Raw genomic sequence first — 26,321 nt, 5'->3', positions numbered from 1 at the left:
GTTAGGCAACATTAATATTTCAATCTGTTATTTCATCCTTTAACCAAAAAAAAAGAAAATAACGAACGATACAGAAGCAGTACATGTCAAAACCTTTCTACTGCTACTATCACTAAACATAAGTTTAATGTTGAGAATGCTTGATAATAAACCTAACAAATAAAATTCTTGTTAATTAAGAGGGTCATTAGATAGGATGGCCTGGGTTTTAAAAAAAAATAAAATAATAAATTTGCTTTTTCAAGATAGGTAGTTTGTGAAATAATTTTAGAGGGTTTTTGAATACACATTAAACGTAAAAACCCACAACTTTGGATTTAGATGAGAACTGACTGATTTGAATGATTTTAATTTTAATTTTACTGAAATTACTTGATGAGCAATCACAAGGAAGTGCATAATGAAAAATGAATTAATATTATTAAATAAACTAACAAACTCCTCTAACTTCATAATCTGAGTGATGAATCATAGGAGCAGATATAAGTTCCGAATGGCAAATAGATTTAGATTTAGATATCTATTCTAGTAAGCCTTTTGATGTAAGTTAGGATATATTTGGATAAAAAGTAAAAGTTGATCACTCTCAGTGCATTGTTCATAAATCTTATATCGCTATCTGTATAGATATGAATAAATTATGTGCGTTTGAGTTGAATGATAGCAATCATCTGACACTTCGCAACGACAATGGGTCTGATTACATTACAATTTGTCAGTCTCACAAGTCAACTGAAATCCCAATATTTCCTGTATAGTATAAGCTGGTAACACCTGTTATCCATACTGATATCTGCAAGGATTATGTATGTTTACCATACAGTACGAACATAACCTCACTATTCTTATTGAATTGCTTGTGAAATGTATATTTATACTGAACAACATGTAAGATTACAAGGTTCATTTGTTTAAATAATTGACTAAAATTCAGTTTATATCAAGAATGATAAATATGAAATGATACCTTTTACCTTCATTATTTTAGCAAGTCATCTTCTCTACCTATCTGTCTAAATATCAAGGCGTTTAAAAGGATATACTTAAATCTACGCACAGATTTGGATTTTTTTTGTAAGTTGTAAAAGTAATACATGTTTTTGAGACTGAAAATGCGTTTTGTTTTTTAAAAATTGTTTTTATCATTATTTTTTAATTATGAAACCAATTAAAAATAATAATTGGAATAGAAGTTAGTTTCTCCATGGCAAATACGTTTATGGAATCTAAAATCTACGGAATTAATTTAAGTTTGAATCAATATTGAATCAGTTTTATAAGATGTATTTATTTTGAATTAATTTAATTTCAAGGCTGTTTTCCAAGGCACAAGCATATTCCCCCTATAAAGTAGATGGGGTAGGAATTATTTTATATCATTATATATTTTGACAGTTCTATCACCCTGTTTGGTATGGGTTTTGGGCATTTGTTTCAACATTGTTTTAATAGAGAATATATTGCATTGATTTGAATGTATTTCCATTACAATTAGACAATAAATATATGTAAATAAGTACACACATATATATGTTTAGGGGTACCTGACCGATTTGCCCCAAAACAGTTAATTACCTTCTCATCTTTTAAAAGAAACTATTGAATTTATGCCAAGAGCTCTTACCATAAAAGTGGAGACATTTTTGGTGACTTGTCAATGTCATACAGCATGGAGGTGCAAACAAACTTGATATATTATTGGATACAAAGCAAAGACCATTTTGCTGTGCCACACGATGCCTAGATTGTCTCATAAAAAGACTTGATGTTTTCCTACAATGTGAATACAATGCTTCAAAAATTTTATTCATTTAAGTATACATTTTGAGAACTCTTTGATACAAGTCTTGAAAAGTAATCTTTCCTTCATATATTTTTTTTTTCGGGAGAATACTTTGAAAGGAATACAACTGCAAGTTTGATACCATTTACAAAGGCTTTTTTTAGAGCTCAGTGCTGAACTTTGATCTTCTGTTAAGAACAAGAGTCAAGTTTGTCTAATTATGATGATATATGAGAGATGGATTATTAAGATATATTGCATTTTTATTGCTGTGCTTTATATAATGATAATAAATAATTGAAATAAAGGATGCAATAAAAAATAAAGATCAAATGCATCCATTCACTATGATTTACATGAGACATTTATGAAAAATATTTCGAAATAGATAAGTTTTGAGCTTTTTTTTGTGTAAATGTATCTTTGCCGCCTGCCAGCCCGATTAAAAGGGCAGGCAATTCCAAAAAGAGGATCTCACTGTGCTAAATGCTTTGTTGCAGTAGTTTCAGATTGTTTATTTGGTACTAATTGTCAACTGTCCGTGGATTTCAGTAGTGGAATGAGGGTGTAGTTTTCAGCGTCGTCTGAACATTTTTTATTTAGAGCTTTAAAACATAAAAGATCAATGTCAGACTAATCCAAAACGTACCTAAGCACTGCAAATGATATTTGCCCCTGTAGTTGAATTAAACTTGATAAAATTAGAATTTTTCTTGCTCTGAAGTGATGATTCGTAAAATCTGATTTAAGCTGACACACATTTTCTAGCCTTCAATGAGGATGCTTATAATTTTCTTATTTGAAATAAACGAATTTCTTTCATTTCTGTCTTTCATTTTTTCCTGGTTTGATATCTATTTGATACAACACAACTGTATATTATAATTAAATTATTGGTTGATTTTAGTCTTGTGTCAAAATTATTCACATATATAACACAATTATAGCTTTGAAATTGCTATTTACGACATATTCCTAGTTTCCATTCATTTTAACTAACAAGATATATATGTATGTACAAAGATTTCCTTTCTGGGATGGAGTGTAAATCATTATCATTATTATTATTATTATTATTATTATTATTATTATTATATTATTATTATTATTATTATTATTATTATTATTATTATTATTATTATTATTGTTATTATTATTATTATTATTACTCGTGGGAGAGCCTGCAATATTTGCGGAGAAATAGAGGCTATTACTAACAGGTTGCCATCTATTTTACTTATTATACTACTGTATTGTGGAAATTAAAATAGATTGAGAGAAATCTTTTGAGCCATCAACCATCAAAATTGGTCCGGTAATGAAGTCTGTAGTTGTGGGCAAATTAATCTGGCAATAAGGCAAGAGATAGTTATTCCCAAGATTTACGGTTAAAGTAAAAAAGGTTTGCAAGTTACTTGTATATCATTCTGTAAAAAATAGCTTTATATAATTTTTAGATTTGCCAGTAATTTGATGATAAAAATTTAACATTATCTGAATGGAACAATGTTGATCCCCAGCCCTATTTTTTTGTTAAAGAATAGGTTATTATTATTATTATTATTATTATTATTATTATTATTATTATTATTATATTATTTTATTTTATTATTATATTATTATTATTATTATTATTATTATTATTAATTATTATTATTATTATTATTATTATTATTAATTATATATTATTATTATTACTATTATTATATATATTTATCTATCTTATATCAATTCTTATTATAATTTTTAGTATTAGTGTTATTATTTTAACTACAGGAATATGTAGATACAAAGAGTATAATAATAAAAGTTGTGGATGTAGTATGGGCATTGCCACTGATTGTGTGATTATGATTCTTAAAGACCTGTCTCACAAGTGCCATCAGGAAACAAAACAAAATGTTGCCATCTGGCAGGAGGAATTAAGTTGCTAATGACCTGTGTGGCAGTTAGTTTCTTCATATCTGTGCCAACGAATCTTTCCCTTTTGAAGAGACCTGTCAACCGAGTGTTCATGTGATTATGCACACAATTCAGTTTTTCTTATTGCCCCAGTGCATTTTCTTAATGTCCTAAATTCTAGATTAGCACAATTTTAAAAACAAACAACGAAAACCTCTTTTACTGTTTCTAAAAAAATTACAAAAGCTCATTTACAAGTTGCATTGTGTTCGTGTATGCTTTTGGCCAGTTTGGGCAAATAAGGTGGACTGTTGTATTCATTATTATTTTCCTTTTTTTTGGTACCACCCATCAACTTCAACTTCAATTCTCTAAAAATCTTATGTTATTTTGAGTATACAACAATAACACGTAAAATATAACATCAATTTTCTTTTTAAATCTCTAGTGTCACAGTTCAACATAAAATGGAAAATCCTAATACAGAAGCAAATAAAAAAGCATCGGAAGTTGCTGGGGATGATAAAACAGAGCAGGTAGACATCTACTATAATTATCACCATTAGCATCATCATCATCATTCTTCTTCTCTTCTTCTTCTTCTTCTTCTCTTCTTCTTCTTCTTCTTCTTCTTCTTCTTCTTCTTCTTCTTCTTCTTCTTCTTCTTCTCTTCTTCTTCTTCTTCTTCTTTCTCTTCTTCTTCTTCTTCTTCTTCTTCTTCTTCTTCTTCTTCTTCTTCTTCTTCTTCTTCTTCTTCTTCTTACGACCTTACTACTACATTACTAACACTACTACTGAATACACTCTTGAGACGGGTCCACACGTTACTTTGGGTAACGAGTGCCCAGTCATCTGCGTATCCCAGCCTCAGGGAGGAAGTGTAGACATTAAACAGCATTGGCGCCAGATCTCTGAGGGACCCCATTCTTCAATTTCCTAACTTTACTCGTAGCATCTCCCAATGAGACATGGAATTTTCCCCCAAGATTGAAGAGAACAACTTCACTGTCTATTTGCACCTTATGATCTTTGTAAGTTTGAGCATTAATCCTTTGCACCAGACCGTATCATACACTGCTGATAGGTCTATAAATACAGCACCAGTTTGTTGTTTCCTCTCGAGCCCAGCCTCAATATGCTGTTTAATGGCAATGACCTGATCTGTGGTGCACCTCCCTTCCCTGAAGCCTGCCTGCAGGACAGCATCTAGGACCCCCAGCGGTTTATTAAAACTCGCTCCAAGAGCAGAGCTGCCAACCTACTGCAAAAAATGCGGAATTGTACGCATTTTCAGCGATTGTACGCTTGTACCCCAAGATTTTACCCATTTCAGTGTACAGAGTCACTTCAGTTTTCTTTAGTTGTAATTCATATTATTACTAGCCTATTGAGAAACCTTGGTGACCAAGTGGATGTTCATATATTTTTTGACCAATTATGATCTTCATGCTGGGAGGTTTGGAAAGGATTGGATTATAGTCTTGGGAACATCATTGTTGCTGCAATTGAGCTTGTGCGGTGTGACTTTATGTAATTATACCTTCCTCTTACTTTCACAATGGTTAGTTTCCGTCAATTTCAGGATTGTACCCATTTTTTGAGGTCCCATTGTACACATTCTCATCAGATGGGGTTGGCAGCTCTGCAAGAGTTTGTACAAGCAGCCCAAAATGGGTCTGTAACTGTCGGCCTCCTTCGCCAGTTTCCCTGGCTTCAGGATGGCAACTGTCTTAGCGTACTTCCACACTTGTGGGAGCTTTCGTTTTGCACTGACGTCAGACATTGCCTCTACCAGCCAGGCCCGTGCCATGGGGCCCAGATGTGTCACAATATTGGGATATGTGCCATCTATCCCTGCTGCCTTGTCATTTTTGACATCGCTAATGGCTGCGCCCACTTCTCAGGGACTGAATAGGGATGTCCAGTACGACTCCTCCGCAGGTAGTGAGTCCAAAATCTAGCTATAGGTTGTGGATCCTTTGTAAAGTGCTTATATGGTGGATTTTGCACTATATAAGTCATTTATATGTCCTAACTTTTTATGTTTTGTTTATCACTATCACTTATTACATTCATTTTTGTTATTATTGATATTATTATATTTAGCATTTTGAGACGCCTTTTTTTGAAATATAGTTTTCACAAATTATTTTTAATGTTTAAGTTTTTTCTTTAATATAACTCATGATTTCTCAATGATACTAATTATTTTCAAATCATTTATTCATTTTCAAAAATGTGTCTTTCAGATTGTACTTGCTCCTTACCTGTACATTTGTCAGATTCCAGGGAAGAGAATAAGGACAAAGTTATCAGCTGTAAGTCAACCTTAAACCCCCCCCCCCCCCCCCCCACCCGTTAAGTTTTGAATTTTAAAGGCATATATGTTAGGAGTCTTAAATGAACATTTAAATTTTCATGTTCTATAGAAATAATATATTTTTACAGTTTATTTAAGCCAGTTTTGTGATGTAGCTTTGGGATCTAATGGTATGAATCTCAGCTTGTGACCTTTAGGCCATGAGTTAAAGTCCTGCTGTGAGAGATGTAAAGTTGAGTCATAAGGAAATGCTATTTACTCACACTTCCTCACCATAATTCAGTGTAAAATGAGTATCTTGCTGGTGACAGCGTTGTCTATGTCAAAAAAGTTGTTTTAGAACTCTCCTTTGTTGAGGAAGTTTATTGGATGTAGTCATTTAATGCCATGGTACCCTCGTAGCTGGATTTTATGTCAGTTTCTGTTCTGTAAAATGGAAAGTGATACTGCATGGTACAAAATACTGTCCAATCATGAAGTACTTCCAGTTAAGGCCGAGATACCCAATCAATGGTGGGTGGACATGGGTTTGAATTTCCTCCTTTTACCTTTTAATCCAGAATATGATAAACAACATAATTCTATGCAAGATTGAATTATTTTTTTTTAAACTATATTTTAATAGGCCTTCAATCACTGGCTCCAAATTCCGAAGGATAAAATGGAAATCATATCAGAAGTCATCCAAATGTTGCATAATGCCAGTTTAATGTAAGTGAAAATGTACCATTATTTATTAATCCTTTCTTGAAAGGAATAGGATCATGTTAGGTGTATTTGAAACTGGTTTACATTGATTAAAACAGTTAGTTGATAATTTGAGTATTTTCTTCTCCAAAGTTCTTAATTTTACAAATTCATTTTATTGTTTTTAGAGCTTATAACGTACCTATTCATTTTTAGCTGCCATATATATATATATTTATTTTCTTTCTTACAAATTCTTTTCCAGAATTGATGATATTGAAGATAGTTCTAAATTAAGACGAGGGATCCCAGGTAGTTAGCATAATATTAACTATTTTGTACCATACTACATTTCCATGCAATTACAAAGTGCTCTACAGTTGAAATTGGGTCAAACAGAGCTATATATTTTTGTTATCAGAATGATCCCCTGCATCTCTTTGCGAAGTTTTAAATGTCTTTTTCTGGTAAATAAAATCGAAAAGACATAAATATACTGTATCTGCCTATTTATGCCAAGTGATAATGAGTGTATTTTTGTCACTCATTTAAAATTGTTTTTTTCAATGTCAGTTTTTTTTTGTTTTTTTTGCATGGCAGTATAATTAATAGATGACATTTAATTAAAAATTATGATTATCAATGCAATGCAACCTCTGAAAAACGACAACCCCTGGATAGTCCTGATTTTTTTTTTGCTATATGTCATGAGTAATAAAAACCCCAATATAGCGATATATATTTTAGTAAAATCCCTGTTTAGAGATTTTGATATAGCAATAATTGGCAGTTGATACAGATGCTTGATACCCGATTCTCATCGTCCCGTACTCTTAATCAATAAAAAAAAAATATTTTCCTCCCAATGAGATTACTTTTGTTACTGAACAATTAAAATACATGTTTATCACACTGCATAGAATCAATGCTAGTTAATATGGAACCAGATCAAAAGAAGTTTATCAGTGGATGAAACTCTCAAGGGTCCATTAACAATCCCTGTTAGCTACCTGTCTGAGGTCAGTGGAGGTTAACTGCCATTAGGGAATGCTGTATCCAATGGGGGCAATTATGGATAATTATGGTCTTATAATTTTATAATATGTTGTAACAGCGAAGAAAACAATAGATAGAACGAAAATTACGTCACTCACTTCTTGTTATTGTTTTTAGCCAGCATTTTTATTTGTTCTCACTAAATTCTATCAATCAGCCTATAAACGTTTAAGCTTCGTAGTTTTGTGTGTTGGTCCGTTATATATCTGGCTGGCAATGTTTTGAGTTTCCTAGCCTAGCACCTATAGTGGGAAGGGAGGTACTTACTGTGTCTTCTATCCCCCTCTATCTGTTTTCCAACTAGCTTTCTGTCTTTGTCTTGGAATGAGATTACTTGGTTTTGTCTGGCCCTGACCGGATACCCTTGCTGACAGGGAAACAGTCATATGTATAGTTAGTTTTGGGAGATGATATTTTTTTCCCTTGTAAATCATCTCTCTGTTATGTAATGTATTATGTTTTGTTTACATATTATATAATGATTTGTAAACATTTGAGTGTGTTCCTCTTAGTAGGGACCTGTGCCTGTGACTGGATGAGACTTTTAGGTGATCTCAAACTAAGTACTTTGATAATGTGCTCTTGGAATCTATATCTGTTCCCTATTTGATCCAATTCTCCTTTGTCTTACTTTTTCTTGGGTGCTTTAACTGTAATTCTAGAACTTATTACTATCCCATTTTCTTCCTTTTTACTGGCACTGATATGACCTTAATTTGTTGCAAGCGCTGTAAAACCCTTAAAAACAAAAACAGAGAAAAACAACTAGCCTAGCACACGGCATCTATAGCAGCCTCTTTCACTTTATTATTTTCATTTTGAAAATCGGTTGTTAAACATAAGTCCAAATTTGATATTGCGGTTAATACATAGGTTGTTTTCTGTTTTTAATATTGTACTATGTGGATCTGCCAATTTTAAGTGTTTTAAGATTTTGATGCACTTAAATAAAAATTTCGGTATTCAAAACACATCAGCAGTATCATATGGATTTTAATTAAAATCAAAACTAGATTTGTGCATCTATGTTCTTGAACAGTGTTATCATATTGGCATTTCCTTTTTTTTATTTATACGTACTAGCTTTTGTTAAGTGGCCTTTGAGCACTGTTTACGGTCAAAACAATGACAAGACACATTGAAGAGTGAAAACAAAAATGGTATACCCCTTGTAAACAGGAGTAATACACATACTAATATTGTTAGGACATGGCTTCTCTCAGGCACTAGTCAGCAAGTCGCACTGGTATTATGTATTCACTGGTCTCGTCATACCCCTTTTTTCTGCCATCTTGAAAACCCCAGAATAATAATACCCCTAGATAACGACGTAATTTTCAGATTCCGGGCAATGTCATTATCCAGGGGTTGCACTGTTTATTGCATTTCTATGGACTTACTTTGGTCACTGCATGTCTTGATAAATCATTTATTTCCCCAGGACACTATATTGAACCACATTTTTTTTTCATACATTACAGGTCACATGTTGGGTGTCCATTTTCTAAAAGTTCAATATTCTTCACATATCATCCAGTTTCCGAGCTGTATTTGTGAAAATTGATTTCCCTTTTATATTGAAACTAAGTTAGTTTTGTCAATCAAATCATCTATAAATCATCCTCTTGAAAAAATAATGTGAATTTCTATCATGGAGTCATAATCTACTGGTACATGATGTTAATTTGATTGTCATTAATTAAAAAGTATTGAAAGTTGTAATTCATCATCATCATCATTTTTGCCTTTATCACCCTGGGTCAGGGAATAGGCCACAGACAAGGAGTTTCTATCCCTCTCTATCGTGAGCTAACTTTTTTTATCTAGTTCCATGTCTTATCATTTCTCTGTATATCAGCTTATTTAACTCTTCTCCATGTTTCCCATGGCCTTCCCCTTGATCTTCTGCCCTGTCCAATACTTTCTTTGTTATAGTGGAGTCATTCTTTCTCAGGGTGTGCTCAATCCACCTCCATTGTCTTCTTCCTATTTCCCCTCCCACTGGTTTCTACTGTGTTCTTTTCCATACTTCTTCATTCTTAATCCTGTCCATCCATTTTATTCTGAGTAGCTTACACATGCACCTGTTAACGAAAATCTGTATCCTCCTTAACGCGACTGCAATACATTCCAAGTTTCACATCCACGACTGACTTTTGAATTGCAGAGTCTCATTCTACATGTTAAATGTTTCTGTTGGTTAGGGACCCCTTGTAAAGCGCTTTGAGCATATTAAGTGGATATTGCGCTATATAAAAGCTCTTTTTTTTTTTAGTCGAAGGGAGCTATCTTTAGTTCTCCAAACTCTGTTCAAAGATGTGATTGCAGCCTGTGCCTTTCCAATTCATGCCTTCACCTCTGGTTATGTGCCTCCACCTCTGTCAACCCCAGGATAACAGAAAGTATCTCTATCTTCAAGTTTCCTTCAAAGCCTTCTTGTAATCCAGAAACTTGACCATAATAGGAGATTTCCATTTTAAAGACTGTTCCACTTTGACTCGCAGAGAGGCAATTTGGTCGGTGGTTGAATGGTTCTTCCAAAAAAAAAAAAAAAACAGGTTCAGAAAAGAACAGAATTCCAAACAAAACATTTCAGGTTCAAAATCCTCCTTCAGTCTGGGATAGTAAGAAGAGTGATTCCTCTATAATTATTACTGTTACTGAGGTCCCCTTTCTTTGGAAGCTTGACAATATGTCTTGATTTCCAATCCTTTGGGAATATCCTATCATTCCAGATTCTCTCAAACACTCTGTGAAGGGCCTCAACATTTCTTTCAGCATCTACTTTTAGAGCCTCCAGTGGGATATAATCTCTCCCAGCAGCTTTCCCCCTTTTTATCTTGTTAATGGCACCGACAATCTCTGCTATTGATGGTGGATCAGAGGAAATTTGTAGCTCATTCCTTGCAGGCAAAATTTCCAACGGGTTGTCTGGTGGTGGTCTGTTTAGAAGCCAGTTGAAATGTTCCCTCCATCGCTTAGATTGAGCCTCTTTTCCAAAAATAGTTATCCTATCTTTATCTTTGATGGTACTTGTTTCCCATATTTTCCAGCAAGTGTCTTGGTAGGTTGATAAAGGATTCTTATGTGTCCTGTCACTGTTGCTTCTGCTTTCTCTGCAAGTCTTTTCATGTATGCTTCCCTGTCTTTCTTCACAGATCTTTTGACTTCCTGAGCTGTGGCCCGATACTGCTTTTGTGCATCCAGTCTTGAAGCCCTTGTTTGACTTGCATTCACTTGTCCCTTCCTTGTTCTCCTCTTTTCAATCAACTCCAAGGTGATTGGATTTATCCATTCTTTATGTTCTGATTTCTTTACACCCAATGCCTCGTGACAAGTTGTTATGTAGACTTCCTTGATCTTTGTCCAATTTGACTCTACATCTATGTCCTTCTCAAGATCAGCCAGAAGTTAGAATCTATTACTCAACGCAGTTTGGACTCCTCATTCTTTTCCCCATCAAGTGCATCAATTTTTTTTATTGTGTGTGATCTGGTCCCATACTTTCTGAGTTGGAGCTTAAACTTTGCTAATAGCAGGTGGTGGTCTCATCCAACATCTGCCCCTCTCCGTACTGTCATATCCTCTAATGAACGTCTGAATCTTCGAGAGATACAAAAATGATCGATCTGATTCTCTGCCACACCATCTGGTGAGACCCAAGTTGCCTTGTGTATCCTCTTATGGGGAGACACTGATCTTCCAATCACTAAACTGTTGAATGCACAAAAATTTGCAAATCTCTGACCATTGTCCTTCATTTCTCCCATACCATGATGGCCCATGATATATATAATCTTCATTATATTATCAGTGACTTGTAGTAGACTATAAAATGTATCTTTGTCCTCATCTGTTGCGTCATTTGTTGGGGCATAGATCTGTACAATGTTCATGTTGATATTCTTACTCCATGTTGTAAAGGATGTGATGATGATCCTTTCTCCGTGTTGTTCCCATCCTCTCAGTGACTTCTGGGCAAACTTGCTACGAATTGTTTCTACTTCATGTGTATGGATCCCGTCCCCTCTCCCTGCATATAAAATATTTTCCCCAGACTTGAGGTGTGTCTGTTCGGATTGTATCCGGTGGGTTTCACTAACTCTAAGTATATGCAGCCTGTATCTTCTCATCTCTGTCACAACTTGAGAGCTTTTTCCTGCTTCATACACGGTGGGACCATTTCACGGCGCAATTTGAAGCTGTTTGTTTGGTGAAGATTTCATGGGGTCAGCAGAGTCCTTTTGACTCTGTCTGGTGTCCTTCATAAATTCTGTCATTGCAGAAACTCTTCGGTCGCCCAAGCTAAAAAAAGGATTTGATTTGTACGTCGTCTGTGTTTCTGTAACAATTTGAGTTTTACAGAAGGGGTTTTAACCCTTCGACAACCCCCAACCTGGAGGACCAGGTGACTCAAAAAGGGGGAGTCACACACCATTAGTCGTCTTTTACGACACACTGGCTTGGTGTTGGGCTATTCTTTCATCCTCTCTGTTGGACCCTGGCCACCACATGTGGGAAAAGTTGTAATTACTTAACAGGAATATCAGTAACAGGGATCGATAATCAAAATGCTTTAACTTTTCTATTTTTCCTCATGGTCACCAGATACCTTAGTTTACATAAATTGCTTTAATAATTCCAATCATTAGAATTATTTACTTTCTCTCATATTTGAACTATTCTTTTTTGCTTGTTTAGAATTATTTAAGCAATGTATGAAACTAAGAAATCTGGTAACTGTGAGGAAAAATAGAAAAGTTAAAGCATTTTGATTATTGATTCCCCCTTTATTCATATAAATATTTCTATCACAAGGTTAACATAAAAGGAAAATTGTATAGGAACTGTAGAGAGAAAATGATAAAAAGAAAAATATACTTATCTGGGAATCTAACCAAAATTTTTACAGTCGGGGCCATTATGCTAACCATTTCATTAGTTGAGCACCCAGTAAGAAACACATAAGTACATGAAAATAATTTTGACATAGCAATTAATACACAGCTCAAAATGAGAACATATAAAAGGAGAAGAAAATAATGAATTTTTAAAGAAAAATTGGTATGAACTTAAGATAGTTTTTTTATTATTTTTATGGTACTGTAGCTCAAATCAATTCATCTTTTGTTTTTGTAACATTATCTCCGGCTCCTACTTTTTATGCAATTGTTTATTTATTTTACTCATATTTCTCTTTTTTAGTTGAGAAGGGGGCTTGTTAAAAATTGATTTAACCCACTCACTTTTTTAAAAATGTATAAACTACACCCCTCATATTGGCACAACCGGCTTCCTTTTGTTGATAAAGGGAACAGAGAGAAAATTTTCAACAGGACCACACATAGTTAAAAATAATGATAACGATATTCGTATTAATATGTATCTTTATTACGAGGGGAATTAATTTTTCATTATTAATTGTAATGTCATTCTTACTGATATTTATATTACCTCAACAGTGACCCACTCTATTTATGGTGTCCCATCAGCACTCAACTCGGCAAACTACGTCTATTTCTTGGCTCTTGAGAAGCTTTTGACACTTGGCAACATAGCAGACACAGCACGAGTCTTCACAGGTATGCCACAATTTTGACTTGATCAATATTATTGTAGAATTGATAGTTTATACTCTTTTGAATTCATTAAGTCATTTCTACGTTAGTGCCTCTGATTTTAAGTTATCTGCAGTTATGTTGTTTAAAGAATGAAAATTGTTTGTATGGCTTGATGGAGCAATAATTGTAAGGCTATAAAGTATATTTAGCCCATTTATATAAATGCACTAAATACAGTCTCATCTCTCTAATCCGGAACTCCACAATCCCGATGTCTCCATTATCTGTAAATTTTCCTGGGCATGGATTTTATTTAATTTATTTGTACACTTTCGGGAATGATTCCATTATCCGGATGTCTCTGTAATCCAGACCACATGCTGGGAACAGATATGTTTGGATTGGAGAGAAGTAACTGTACATATATATGAATATTCCAATGCTGATGGCATTGTGAATTAAAAGCTCATAAAGAAAATAAAAAAATAAAAAAGGCACTCAGGAGTCGTGGCCTAGTTGTGGTCCATCCCCCTTAGAGTGACAAGCTAAGGATAAAAAAAAACTTGTTTTAGAACGATTTTTTCCCTTAATACTTTCAGCTTTTGCTCTACTAAAGCATCTTACTCCAATTTATTTTTTAACTGCTGACTTTATGAATGATCTCTTTACTATTATAACAAATGAAATTCCAAATGCTTTGTATGATTCTTACTGTCAGCTTTACATCGACATTTGATTAGTGCATCAATTCCTATTTAAATGAATTGAGATTTTATTGGTATTTGTTTTTGTTTGTTTTTTTAAAAGTTGAATATTACTTTGTCAATAAATCTCTCAGCAGATTCACGATTTCTTGAGGCAATTTAACACATAATCTTATTGTTTGCTACATTTCAGAACATCTGCTTGACTTGCATAGGGGTCAAGGTATGGACATTTATTGGCGAGACAGCTGCACATGCCCAACAGAGGAAGAATATAAAATCATGGTTTTGAGAAGTAGGATCCTCATGCTTTCTACTCGCACATCTTACAGTCTGTCTTTGTCAATCGCCATTTTAAATTGTCAACAAATAATTTTTCATTCATAAACAATTTCTTCATTGAAAAAAATGATCCAGTTCATGGTCAAGAAAAAAAACGAACTCTAAACGCTCAGACCTAAGAGAACCTAATGTTACCTAGAATTAGATATTGTTAAAGTATATTTTATCATGTTGAGTTGGAAGCCAATGAGCTTTTACTTTATCTTCTGGGTTTCATTCATTCCTTCATTCATTGTTCTCTTTAGATTTGATATGAATCACAGATTAAAGAGAACACATTCTATTTGAAAAAAAAAAATAATAATTTCTGTCCTTTTTAGATTTAATTTTGTTGAACTGTTCGTGTTTTTTAAAAAGAATTATTATCACATGCGTTAAATCATTTTTAGCGGGTGGTTGGATGGGAGCATCACCCTTGAATCGTATACCTATGATGTTCGCATGGGTGTACGATCCGATAGTGATGTTGTTTCTTCTTCTCTTTACTAGCCTATCCTGCTTCTTTGGTTTGTGATTGTTTTTTTGACAGGGGATATTTTTTTTCTGTAAATCTTCTGCCTGTTTGTTCTTGGTTATTTATAATTTAGCTTATGATATCTTTAGGTTATGATTTTGATTTACATTTGTACTATTTTTGTTAGTGTTAGATTGCTTGTTTTTTTGTTTCAGCGGTCTCTCATATAACCTCAATTGTGTTGGAAGAGACCTAAAGCAACAAACAAACAAACAAACAAAAATCATTTTTATTCTTCCCTTTTTCATTGAGGCCAAATTGTGAAAGAGTCTTTTTTATAATAATTAGTAATATTTTGGCTTTGGAATTATCAATCAAGCATAGATAAAGTGATTTTTTAAATTGATTATTTCAAAGCTTTTGATTCAGTACAGCACTAAACGCTATTCAAAATCTTAGAAAAGATCGGTGTAGACAGTAAAGACCTTCGACTTGTGAAAAAGTTATACTGGAATCAAACAGCGCGTGTCAAACTTGATAATGAAACATCAGAATTCTTTAACATCGAGAAGGGAGTAATAGAACAATTTATTAACATTTCAAATTGAATGTGGGGAAAAAAGGGGAAAAAAGAAAAATTTTAATTTTGGCTATGACATTTTCAGACGCTTCAGAACTATGAGAAATCTTTTGAGATATCTTTATTTCCTTTTTCCCAGACTTGTGCTTACTCTTGGTTATTGACTTTTCAATGATGATTGGAAGTTTTGTGCACATTCTTTTGGACAGTTTTTAACATTTGAAAAACACGTATTTTAAAGTTTATCTACAACTTTTTAATTGGGAATTATCCCTATGAATTGGACTTTAGATTTTAGGTTTTTGTTGCTCTTGGGTCCATGATTTACTGAATTACAAACATTCAAAAATAGATGCAATCAGCACCCCGATTCATTGAAAATAAACCCAATTTAAATTGCCATAATTTTATGACACACAAAAACAGATCTTTGACTTTCATATTAAAAGACATAGTCAAGTAATATTTTCATATATAAAAAAAACAAACAAACAAATAATAACAAATTGGAGATAAGATTTAACAACTGATTTGAAGTAGCTGCAGTGTATTTTGATTTGATAATTATCTGAATACCTTGTGGGACATGCAATTTATTCAACTTCTTTTCTCTTTAAAAAAAATTACAGATACATTAACAAATTGGTTCTCTTTCAATAAGTTTTTTTTTTTAAAATTAATTATTTTTTCCAAACTTTTTTATTATGTCAACATAACTGTTATGGTTTTTCCAAACTCTTTTATTATATCAACATAAATGTTATGGTCTCTATCCTTTTTATCATTCCTTTTGTTTTTAATATTTTTCTTTATTTGCCACATGCTTGATTTCCCCAGGTCATTAATTTATACTAAATTTGCACGAATCCTAGGTACAACTTTTGGCATGCATTTCAACAACCGAAAATGCCCAAGCAGGACTTAAAAACAAGTCAAATTTCAATTATCGCCTCATTGGTACAATCCTGACCCAAGTACATAACCATAAATATATCGGCATTGAATTACCTGGAAATGGGGCAAACATATCAGGAAGATCACTCATCAATAATAGGATTTCTCCATTGTAGTTTTAAGTACTTCTCAATGTAGCACATTTCTTTCTCTTGTGAGGCCCCTCCTTGAATGTGGTGCAGTTATTTGGGACCCATAACAGAAAAGAGACATATACAAGCTGGATTGTGTCCAACATAAGGGATTCAGATTTATTATCATCTGGTTGTATAAACGAAATGTTAAGAATTCAAGATCTGCCAGATTTGCGACACTGATGAAGAAACCTCTGCTTAACTATGATGAAAATGGTCCATGATGAAATTCCACTTTAAAGAACCACGTGGCAAACAAAAATTAAAAGTCCAGACCTTTGGAGACCATGAAGCAAACAACATCATTGAAGAACATGTCCATGTGTTTTGAGATACCCATCCCAACCACAGAAAATTACCAGCACTTCTTTTTTGATTGAAATCATCAATGACTCTAATCACCTCACTAACTTTATAAATAAATCCAGCATCACTACAATATGTCCGCAACCGACTATCATTGACTCCCTGTTGAAAAATACAGACTGCTGTATCATGAACGTTTTGATCTGCTCTTCAAATAATTGTCTCATTATTTTGTTTGTAGCTCTGAAATGGATTTCAAAACCTGGTAGTTAAAATTGACACCAGAATAATACAGTAATTCTTACATTCACCTACAGTACTGTAAATTATAGTATACATTGTAAATTGAATAAATAAAAAAATAAACAAATCAAAACAAAACGATTCATGTGGATTTTGATAAATATTTCCTACCTCATTACAGCAATCCATCTGGAATGAATGAATAGTCAAGAAGGTTCAATGGCTTTTAAGGATTTGATTAAATCTTAAATAATTACAAAGTTGCAGAGACTCGTCATGTTTTGTTTTTTTTAAAAGATAAAACAAAATCATAAAACTTTTCTTTTCAAAGATAACTCACAAAATAAGAGTTTCATAAAGATAGATACTTACAACAACAAAAGCATCTCCTAAATCTGAATATTATTTCCAGCAATTTTACGGGATTGCAGAATTTTCTAGAATTCAACAATATGTTCTAAAGTCAGCCTTTCAAAAAAGGAAATGTTACAGCGATGTAGGTCATGGAATATTCATTCTTCACCAGAAACTGCAGAAAAAGGGTAATCATGTATGGGTTCTTTGGATTTTTTTTGTCTCACTTTTTTTCTTTTTCTTTTATTTTTTTTTCTTGCTTCTCTGTAGAGTAATCGTACAAAGTTCGCTCAGCTGATCGTAAATTTGGTGTCCAGAACTGGAGTGTAAATTTCTGGATTGTAGATTACAAATAAATAGGATTTGTCTGAATTCAAGGGAGAGTAGCTGTATTTATTAAAATGAGTATGGACGGTTCTTCATTTTATGAGCCATATTTATTCTTTATATTTTTGCTACCTTTTGACTGGCTCACCTAGTCATTTTTAGCTTTTGGTTTCTTTGTCTATTGCAGTTTGCTAAAAGGTAAAAATAGTATCTATGTAGTTCAGATTTCTATCACTTGAAATGATTTTTTCATCAATGCTGAAATCAATACAGCCTTATCTGAGCATACTTGTTTTTTTTTTCTGCAAGAAAAATGTTCGCCAAATATCTTGAGAAAATTAATTATTTCAATTTAAAAAAAAAAAAAAAAAAAAAAAGAGAAATAATATGATATATATTTATATATTTATTAAAAAGATAGAATATTGTCCAAAACCATTATTCCTAAAATGATATACTCAAGGTTTAGTACCTGTGATTTGTTTCACTTGTCGCTAGAAGAGATCACCTAACATGTGTTTTATCATTAAACATCTTTCTAGCTCCTTAACTCCTATTTTTATGTTTTGACTTTTCATCACATGTTACAGAGACTGGACGACTGTTTGGTCTAGCTGTGGAATTAATGCAGTTGTTTAGTGAAAATAAAAGGTAATCTCGTTTTTGGTCATAATTTCCATTTTATCTAGCACTTTTTAGGATTGGCACTTATTTGAAAAATGATCAACATTATTGGAAATCTTCAGTTTTATCTAATTTTAAAAAAAATCAAAAACATTGCTTTTTTATTGTGTGCAAATATATATTTCATTGAATGTATAGTCGTTATGCCTTTAATTTTTTATTCATTTAAACTTTCCAGTTATGACTAATTTGATGTATGAGCCTTTCACATCTCTGTTATCGGACAGGGATGCCTCAGTTGCTCCAACAAGTCGTGCTTTAGATTTAACCAATGTTGTTTATCTGCAGCAATTATCCACAGCTCCTCAAGATCCTTAATGTCCTTAGATTCTCTGTCCAGTTACAAGAAATCTTTTATTGCCTCATTCCAAATCCACAACTTTTGACCTTTAAAACTAAATTTGAGCTGCTTACCATCGTGTAGTTTCCTATTCGCAATAAGCCTTTTTTTGTTACATTCCAACTATTAATTTTATATTATTTTTAACAGGGATTTCAAACCTCTCGTAGACTTGATAGGCCTGTTCTTTCAGATTAGAGATGACTACGCCAATTTGTACTCTGTAGAGGTAAGAGAGCAAATTGGATAATATGATTGTATTTAGTCCTTGTTTATATATAATCTTTGTCCTATGTTTTTTAATGACTATAAAGAAAAAAATAATAAAAAGTGCCTATTGAAAAGGGAACAAACACTTTCTTAGCTGCTCACCCTGACCCCAATTCTCTCTCATTGTTTTAGCGTACATTAATCTCTCTATAAAATAGCATTCATAAACTTAAACTTATATCCACGTAATGACCTGCATCTACTTTTATTCATCTACTTTTATTCCTCTTCTTCTTCCTCCTCCTCTGATTCTGAATCTGAATGTTATTCGAAGTCGACTCAATCTGAGTATTTGTATTCGAGGGCGGAGAGAGTTGTTGAGTGTGACAGCTATTGTTGGTATTTAGGCTGAAGAATTTTGATAATCTTTGTTTGAATGTTTCTAAATCTGTTGTGTTCACACATGAACAAGAGCATTCCAGTCTTTGATAGTGCGGGATGCAAATGAATATTTGAAGATGTTTGAGTTTGTAGATAGGTATTTTAGTGTTTTTGAGTGAGTTTTTTTTTAATTCATGTATTTCGTTGTCAGTCTAGTTGTTCTGGTAAGATAGCCGTCATTTTGTTTGTAATGTTAAACATGAGAGTTAAGTGTTGTTCTTTCCATCTGTCTTGTAAGAGAGACCATCCACGCTGTGTGATCATTTCTGTTACTTTGCTATGGGGGCTGTAGTCGTTTAAGACAAATCTCGCAGTGCGGCGCTGGACAGCTTCAATTGCTTTTATATCGGATTGTAGTTGTGGGTCCCAAACTGTACAAGAATGGTCTAAGATGGAGCTTATGAGTGTTGTGTAGGCAGTTTCTTTTAGGTTTGTGTGGCAATGTCTGATGTTCTTTTTCATGAACCCTAGTGCTGAATTTGCTTTATTTATTATTTTGTTGATGTGTGCTTGCTATTTTAAGTTTTCTTGTATAACGATGCCTAAATATGGATTTTCCGTAACTTGCTCCATTGTGTAATTGTTCATTGTGTAGTTGGATCTAAATGGTGTTTTGCTGCGGGATATTTCCATCTTATAACATTTTTTTTCAATCCTCCTCCTCCACCCCTCCTCCTCTTTTTTCTTTACCTTTTCATCGTCCTTTTTTTCATATTAATATTGCTTTACTGTCACATTTAAAACGTTAGTACTGCCACTCACTCAGCACTCCATTGGATGTTATTTTCCCTCCTTACCAGTACGAGACCAACAAGAATTATTGTGAAGATTTAACAGAGGGCAAATTCTCCTTTCCTATCATTCATGCCATTCGTGCTGACCCCAATGACCACCGAGTTATAAGTATCCTTTGAAACTTTTATGAAGTATAGTTTGTGATAGTTGTTCATTTTGAACAAAACTTTTTTTATCAAAATTATTTTATCATCATTATCATCATCACATAATCATCATCATTTCACCATAGAAGTTGTTAAAATCATGATTGCTAACTTTCTTGATTTCAATTTAATTGCAGTTGACACTATACCAATATACTTCCTTTTATATTCATATTATAACTTTTTGTTGGAGGATTTTTAAGCAACACCATTTTTTGTTTTACTACATTGTTCTTAATAATATTTGATTCACAGTTTTGAAAAATTTGAGCATGGTCAGTAGAGTAAGAGACAAAGTGTTAAGTAGCATTTACATAATCAAATTAGTTTTTATTTTTTTTTTAAATGCCAGTGAGTATTTCCTTATTGGCTTTAGACATACTACGTCAAAAGACTGAAGACAGGGATTTGAAAAAATATTGTGTGAGTTACTTGGAGCGAATTGGAAGTTTTGAATACACAAGAAAAGTCATGAAGGATCTTGAGAAACAGTAAGCATATATTAATTATTATTGTGTTCAAAATGCATTGCCAATTATTATTTTTTTTTTTTTTCTACAGAAGACCTCTCTTGCTTGTTTAAAATGCTCCTGTTATAGAAAAAAAACCCTGTATAATTGATATTGGGACAAATTTTGATAAGGGTAGCGCTATTTATCCGTAAGGACGAATATCATCACCCGTCATTGCCTTACGTAAGGACGAATAGTATTACTTTCACTATTTGTACTTCAAACTAAAGCTGGGCATTATTCCAGATTGTTTTCACTGTGCAAGATTCGATTCTGCATAGGTACATTGATATAGGTATCGTGAGATAGGTTATATGACACCCCCTCCCCAACACACACACACACACACATACACACGACCTTCTGTCTGTGAGTGAAATAATTGGTTGCATTAATCATCTCTCTGGGTGATTGATTTCATATCATGAATGACCTGGGTGTTTTCCAATTGGAAGTATCCCATACCGTTTGCATGCTTGAGAGTTTGGATGGTCAAAGGCTTGGCACAGAGTATGATCTTTTTGTCTTTGTTGTGTACCATCTTCCTTTTCAAGGGACAAAAATTACCTAACGTTTTGCATACGCTTATAAACCTTCAAAACTTTCATAATATATTAATATAAGGATAAAACTGAATGTGAAAATATGTATCAAACTCCAGATTGATTTCTGGAGTGACTCTTACATGGGGTTCAACAACTCAAGGAAGGACAAGAAAAACTATTAATGGCAAATAATTGAAATGTTCATTTTCATTGTTGAATCAAGTTCCAGCTCAAAACTCATTTTGCACATCTTCAACAATAATTTATTATTAAAGGCAATACTTTTAAATATAAATGCTATCATTTGCCTAATTGTAATTCTCACCATGTCATTTTATATTTCAACAGGCTGTTGGATGAGATAGCGGCATGTGGAGACAACCCATATCTTGGCGCAGTTGTTAATGAATTGAGCAAGATTTACAAGGAACCAAATGACATTGCTTCCAAAAGTTAATGCTGTGTCATTTTAAAAACATATTAGCTTTACATGTACCTGTTTTCAACTTTAAAAAGAACTTGCGTTTTTAAATCATGGACCAAAAATTAAGAAAAGAAAGTTTATCTTGAATCAAAGCTTTTACAATGATTGTTTTAGTGATGTTTTGAATAATTGTGGATGAGGTTTTTTACTCACTTGAGACAGGGATTTTCAGGAGTTCACAACCTCTGCAGACAATACTTTTTAAAAAAATTCTTTTTTCGAAAAATATATCGAAAAAAGCAATCAAGAAAAATTCTTTAAATTAGAATATATTAGATATTCATAAATTATATTTTTACATAAAATAAAGGCAATAAATGTATGTATATACGATAGTCTAGGGTTGCTTGATGTCATTTTAACCTGATTCCATATCATGCGTAACTTGCTTGATGTGTTCAAGTGAGTTAAAGGTCATTTTGTTGCCATATTATCGTCAAATCTACTTTGAGTTTCTTGCTACTCTTACTTTGTTCAATGTTTGATGTGATCTCAACCAATTCCATATGTATTCCATATGAATTTAAATTAATGAACTGAGTGAATGTTTTGAAATGATTATCATTGAAATTCCATTGACTAGTGTAATACCCTTTTCCCCCTCTCCATATAATATAACGAAAATTTTCTTTTTCAAATAAATGTTTTCAAATATGTTATTTTATAAATTTGGCTTTGAAATAATCTATTTATGCCATTGCCAAGGAACAAAATCCAAAAATCTTACAATATGTTAATTAATTTGTGCAGATTTAGAACTTGAAAATAGAATCATTCTGTTCATTTACTGATTACCTTATGGATTATGTTTTTTAAAAATATTGAAAGTGAAGGAAAATATTCTTTGAATTTTGAATTATAGAAATAAAGATGTCAACAGAGCATCTAATTGCAACCGTGCACATTTTGTTCTATTCACCGTGTGTTATTTATGTTATGGTTCCAAATGTGCATTTTCAGCACCATGTTCATTGATGACACTTGTGGAACACAGTGCAATACGCATTCGATGAACTACATGGGACAGCTTGAAAAGTTTTTCGATTCTGTGTTTCGACAAATATGTGAATAATGGCTGTAAGACAAGAGACACAAACTGTGATGTAGCCTTCTGTACAAATATATAATCTCAATGTTTGCACATCCAAATCTCGTGGATTCATTCCTTTTTGTTGACAGAATAATAAGTATCAATCACTCCTGAGTTAGACATACAAAACATGCACCACCATGCCTAACAACTTGCGGGATAACATGGTAGGATGTGGGTGAAGTTGTAAGAATGGAAGGGGGAAGGCATTGGTCTAAACACGTGTACCCTTTGCAAAACTATAGCCTGAACCTATGGCTATCTAATGCTTGTTGTCACAGGCGATTAAAAAATAAGCTTGATGTTGACAGGTGTCGCAATGCAATACTTTCATTGGTGTCCAGCGTATTGTGATAAATACACAAACATTATGGGTCTGATTGTTTCGGGTCAGGGAAGCACTTAAGATGGCTATGCCTGAGACTGACCACAAATTTATGTCATATTTCATGACGGTGATAACAAGTTTTAAAATTTGAAAAGTGAATTGTTGTTAGTTGTGCTCAAAGAAATAAATGATACAATTGGTTGAGCTATTGAATACAACTCACAGTAATCAACTTTCTTTTTTTTTTCGTAGGGGGGGGGGGGGGGGCATTTTCAGGCTACAAGTTCATTAAGGCTGCGGCACAATCCAACTTGCTCTGCTCTGCACTCTCTCTCTCTCTCTCTCTCTCTCTCTCTCTCTCTCTCTCTCTCTCTCTCTCTCTCTCTCTCTCTCTTAGTGGCTCTGTGAAAAGTTTACTAAGATAATGACGGACAAAATTTGGGAATTCTGTCCTTTTTTGTTGAACCTTTGAATTTGTCGAATGCATGTTTGGCGAACGTGTGTTGCGCTGTCATTGTTCACATATTTCTGTTTTTATGTAATTTGGAATAGCATATTCACAATATTTACACTTTTATCTTTATATCCAACAACCATCTTGATGGATTTAAAGAACATGTAGATTAGCAAGTTTTTTGAGCAATTTTTGGGGACTTCTTCACATTGCTCAATGAACTCAAGAATAAATCCACATTTTAATGTTTACATAAACATTATTTTCTTTGAAAAGAGTAGAACAGCATCGAAAGAAGTGTTTCTATAAATGGAAACTCTATACAGTGGAGCTCGGTTATTATGAGAACTTCTGTTCCAATTATAAATTCTCGTTATTCCCGAGCTCTTTTTATAGATTTTCATGAGAAAGAACCACATAATCTTATTTTGACCCTTTAAATAGGTACATTGATAATCCTTCAAAATAGTGTACATGGTGCTGAACTTTGTATTAAAGTGTCGATATATCTCGGCAATCATTGCCTCACTCTTCTCCAATTCTTCTGTTATGGAGGAGTGATCATCATGGCAAAGTCCCTTATGTACATGTATATATAACAACTTTACTGATACTAATAGCTGGAAATTGTAGCACTGCCGATAACAATTGCTTTGCTTTGCACGTTGTTGATAAATAAACGTGTATTTTTGCTTTTTATTTTAGATTGAGTTCTCATTATTCCCAGTCTCCAAATAGCTCTTTCTTGTTATAACAAGTCTATTTACAATAGAGAAATAGTGTAGGGGGGGGGGGGGGGATGAAAACTTCGATGCGGTGATGGGGGCTCAAATCCGCGACCTTACTGGTATGACAACTGCCTGGCCGGGGATATCGTGACTCTACCATATGAGCTATATACGACCCCTTCAAACCTTGGTGTAACTAGAGACTCTCTCCCCGACTTCTTAATGTCATGGGTTCAACACATACAAACGCTGTGAAGTAAGTTGGCCTGAGTGGGGTTCCTGACCTCCAATAGTGGGCAGGGGGGTACATAGTGTGTCTTCTATCCCCTTATATCTGTTTTCCAACATGCTTTCTGTCTTTGTCTTGGAATGAGATTACTTGGTTTTGTCCTGGCCCTGGCCGGAGTCCTAGTTGGGAGGGAAACAGTCAAATGCATAGTTATTGTTTTGGGAGTTGATATTTTTTTCCTTGTAAATCATCTCTCTGAATGTATTATTATATTTGTCATTTTGAATGTATAATGTAAGCATTTGAGTGTATTCCTCTTTGTTGAATTTTGTGCTTGTGTCCAGATGAGACTTACAGGTCATCTCAAACTAAGTACATTGCTGGTGTGCTCTTGGAATCTACATCTGATCCCTATTTGTTCCCAGTTCCCCTATGTCTTAATTTTTCTTGGGTGATTTAATTGTAATTCTATAACTTTTTACTATCCCATTGTCTTCCTTTTTACTGGCGCTGATATAACCTAAATGTGTTGCAAGCGCCGTAAAACCCTTAAAAACAAACAAACAAGTAAGTTGGCCAGCATTTAAGCTGAGCTTTGTTTTGATACCTTTGTCAATTTCATATCTATTATTGAAAATACAAGAGCTGTAGCAAGACTTTTCATTCTACCTTGTACTTGCAGATGCGTATGTATAGACCTCTCGCTAATATTTGTATGTCATGTTTTCATGTTTTTGTTTTTCTTTTTTGAGATCTTATTGTAAAGCGCACAGAGCCCTTCACCGGGAATATGCGCTACATTAGCACAATTTATTATTAATTTATATTTAAGAATGGCTAGTCCACCGCAAATTACTTTCTGTCAAGCTTAACAGTCCCAACTACCCAATTACTGCTGGGTGGAGTGAGTGAGGGTTAGAAAAAAGTCTTGCTCCAGGATCAATCTCCGTCCCTTTGCCTGTGAAGAGAGTGCTCTACCAACTGAGCTATTGGTATGATGTTGATGATGAAGATGATGATGATGATGATAATGATTCTGTGATGATGATGTTAATAATAATAATAATAATAATAATAATAATAATAGTAATAATAATTATAATAATTATATAATAATAATAATAATAATAATAATAATAATAATAATAATAATAATAATAATAATAATAATAATAATAATAATAATAATAATAATAATAATAATAATATAATAATAATAATGATAATAATAATGATAATAATAATAATAATAATAATAATAATAAATAATAATAATAATGACGATGATGATGATAATAATAATAATAAAATATAATAATAATAATAATAATAATAATAATAATAATAATAATGATGATGATGATGATGATAATAATGATGATAATAATAATTATTGTAATAATAATAATGATAATAATAATAAGAGTCCCTAGCCAACAGCAACACTTAACATGTAGAACGAGACATGCCGCCTGTTAGGCAAAATTACATTTCGGGACAGGGACAACGCTGTTAATGGCCAGGTACTCATTTTACACATGAGTATGGTGAGAGAATGTGAGTAAAGATTATTTTCCAAGGACTCAAATATGCCATGCACCAATCATAGCAAAACTGGAACCCAGGAT

At 33.2% G+C, this 26,321-nt stretch overlaps 1 protein-coding gene across 5 annotated transcripts in view; it reads left to right on the top strand.

Moving 5' to 3' along the window:
- LOC144970400 (geranylgeranyl pyrophosphate synthase-like) overlaps window positions 1–24,435 on the top strand; it is a 30,862-nt gene extending 6,427 nt beyond the window's left edge. For 2 of the 5 annotated variants that reach the window (XM_078909985.1, XM_078909989.1), the window contains 11 exons: window positions 4,134–4,221; window positions 5,935–6,003; window positions 6,631–6,716; window positions 6,958–7,004; window positions 13,211–13,330; window positions 14,207–14,308; window positions 18,298–18,358; window positions 18,882–18,960; window positions 20,183–20,285; window positions 20,700–20,814; window positions 21,729–24,435. In XM_078909985.1, the coding sequence (XP_078766111.1) occupies window positions 4,153–4,221; window positions 5,935–6,003; window positions 6,631–6,716; window positions 6,958–7,004; window positions 13,211–13,330; window positions 14,207–14,308; window positions 18,298–18,358; window positions 18,882–18,960; window positions 20,183–20,285; window positions 20,700–20,814; window positions 21,729–21,837 (960 nt within the window). In that variant the 5' untranslated portion in view covers window positions 4,134–4,152 and the 3' untranslated portion in view covers window positions 21,838–24,435. Of the gene's footprint in view, window positions 1–225; window positions 250–988; window positions 1,075–4,133; window positions 4,222–5,934; window positions 6,004–6,630; window positions 6,717–6,957; window positions 7,005–13,210; window positions 13,331–14,206; window positions 14,309–18,297; window positions 18,359–18,881; window positions 18,961–20,182; window positions 20,286–20,699; window positions 20,815–21,728 lie in introns of those variants that run through there. The other 3 variants (XM_078909987.1, XM_078909986.1, XM_078909984.1) reach the window with 3 other exon arrangements.
- The last annotated feature ends 1,886 nt before the right edge of the window (window positions 24,436–26,321 follow it).

This window comes from Berghia stephanieae, chromosome 4 (assembly GCF_034508935.2).
Source record: "Berghia stephanieae isolate SIO BIC M18660-M18661 chromosome 4, UCSD_Bste_1.3, whole genome shotgun sequence".
In the NCBI taxonomy this organism is placed as follows: Eukaryota; Metazoa; Mollusca; class Gastropoda; order Nudibranchia; family Aeolidiidae; genus Berghia; species Berghia stephanieae.
The sequence above is the reverse complement of the archived record's forward strand: the minus strand, read 5'-3'. Positions and strand labels throughout refer to the sequence as shown.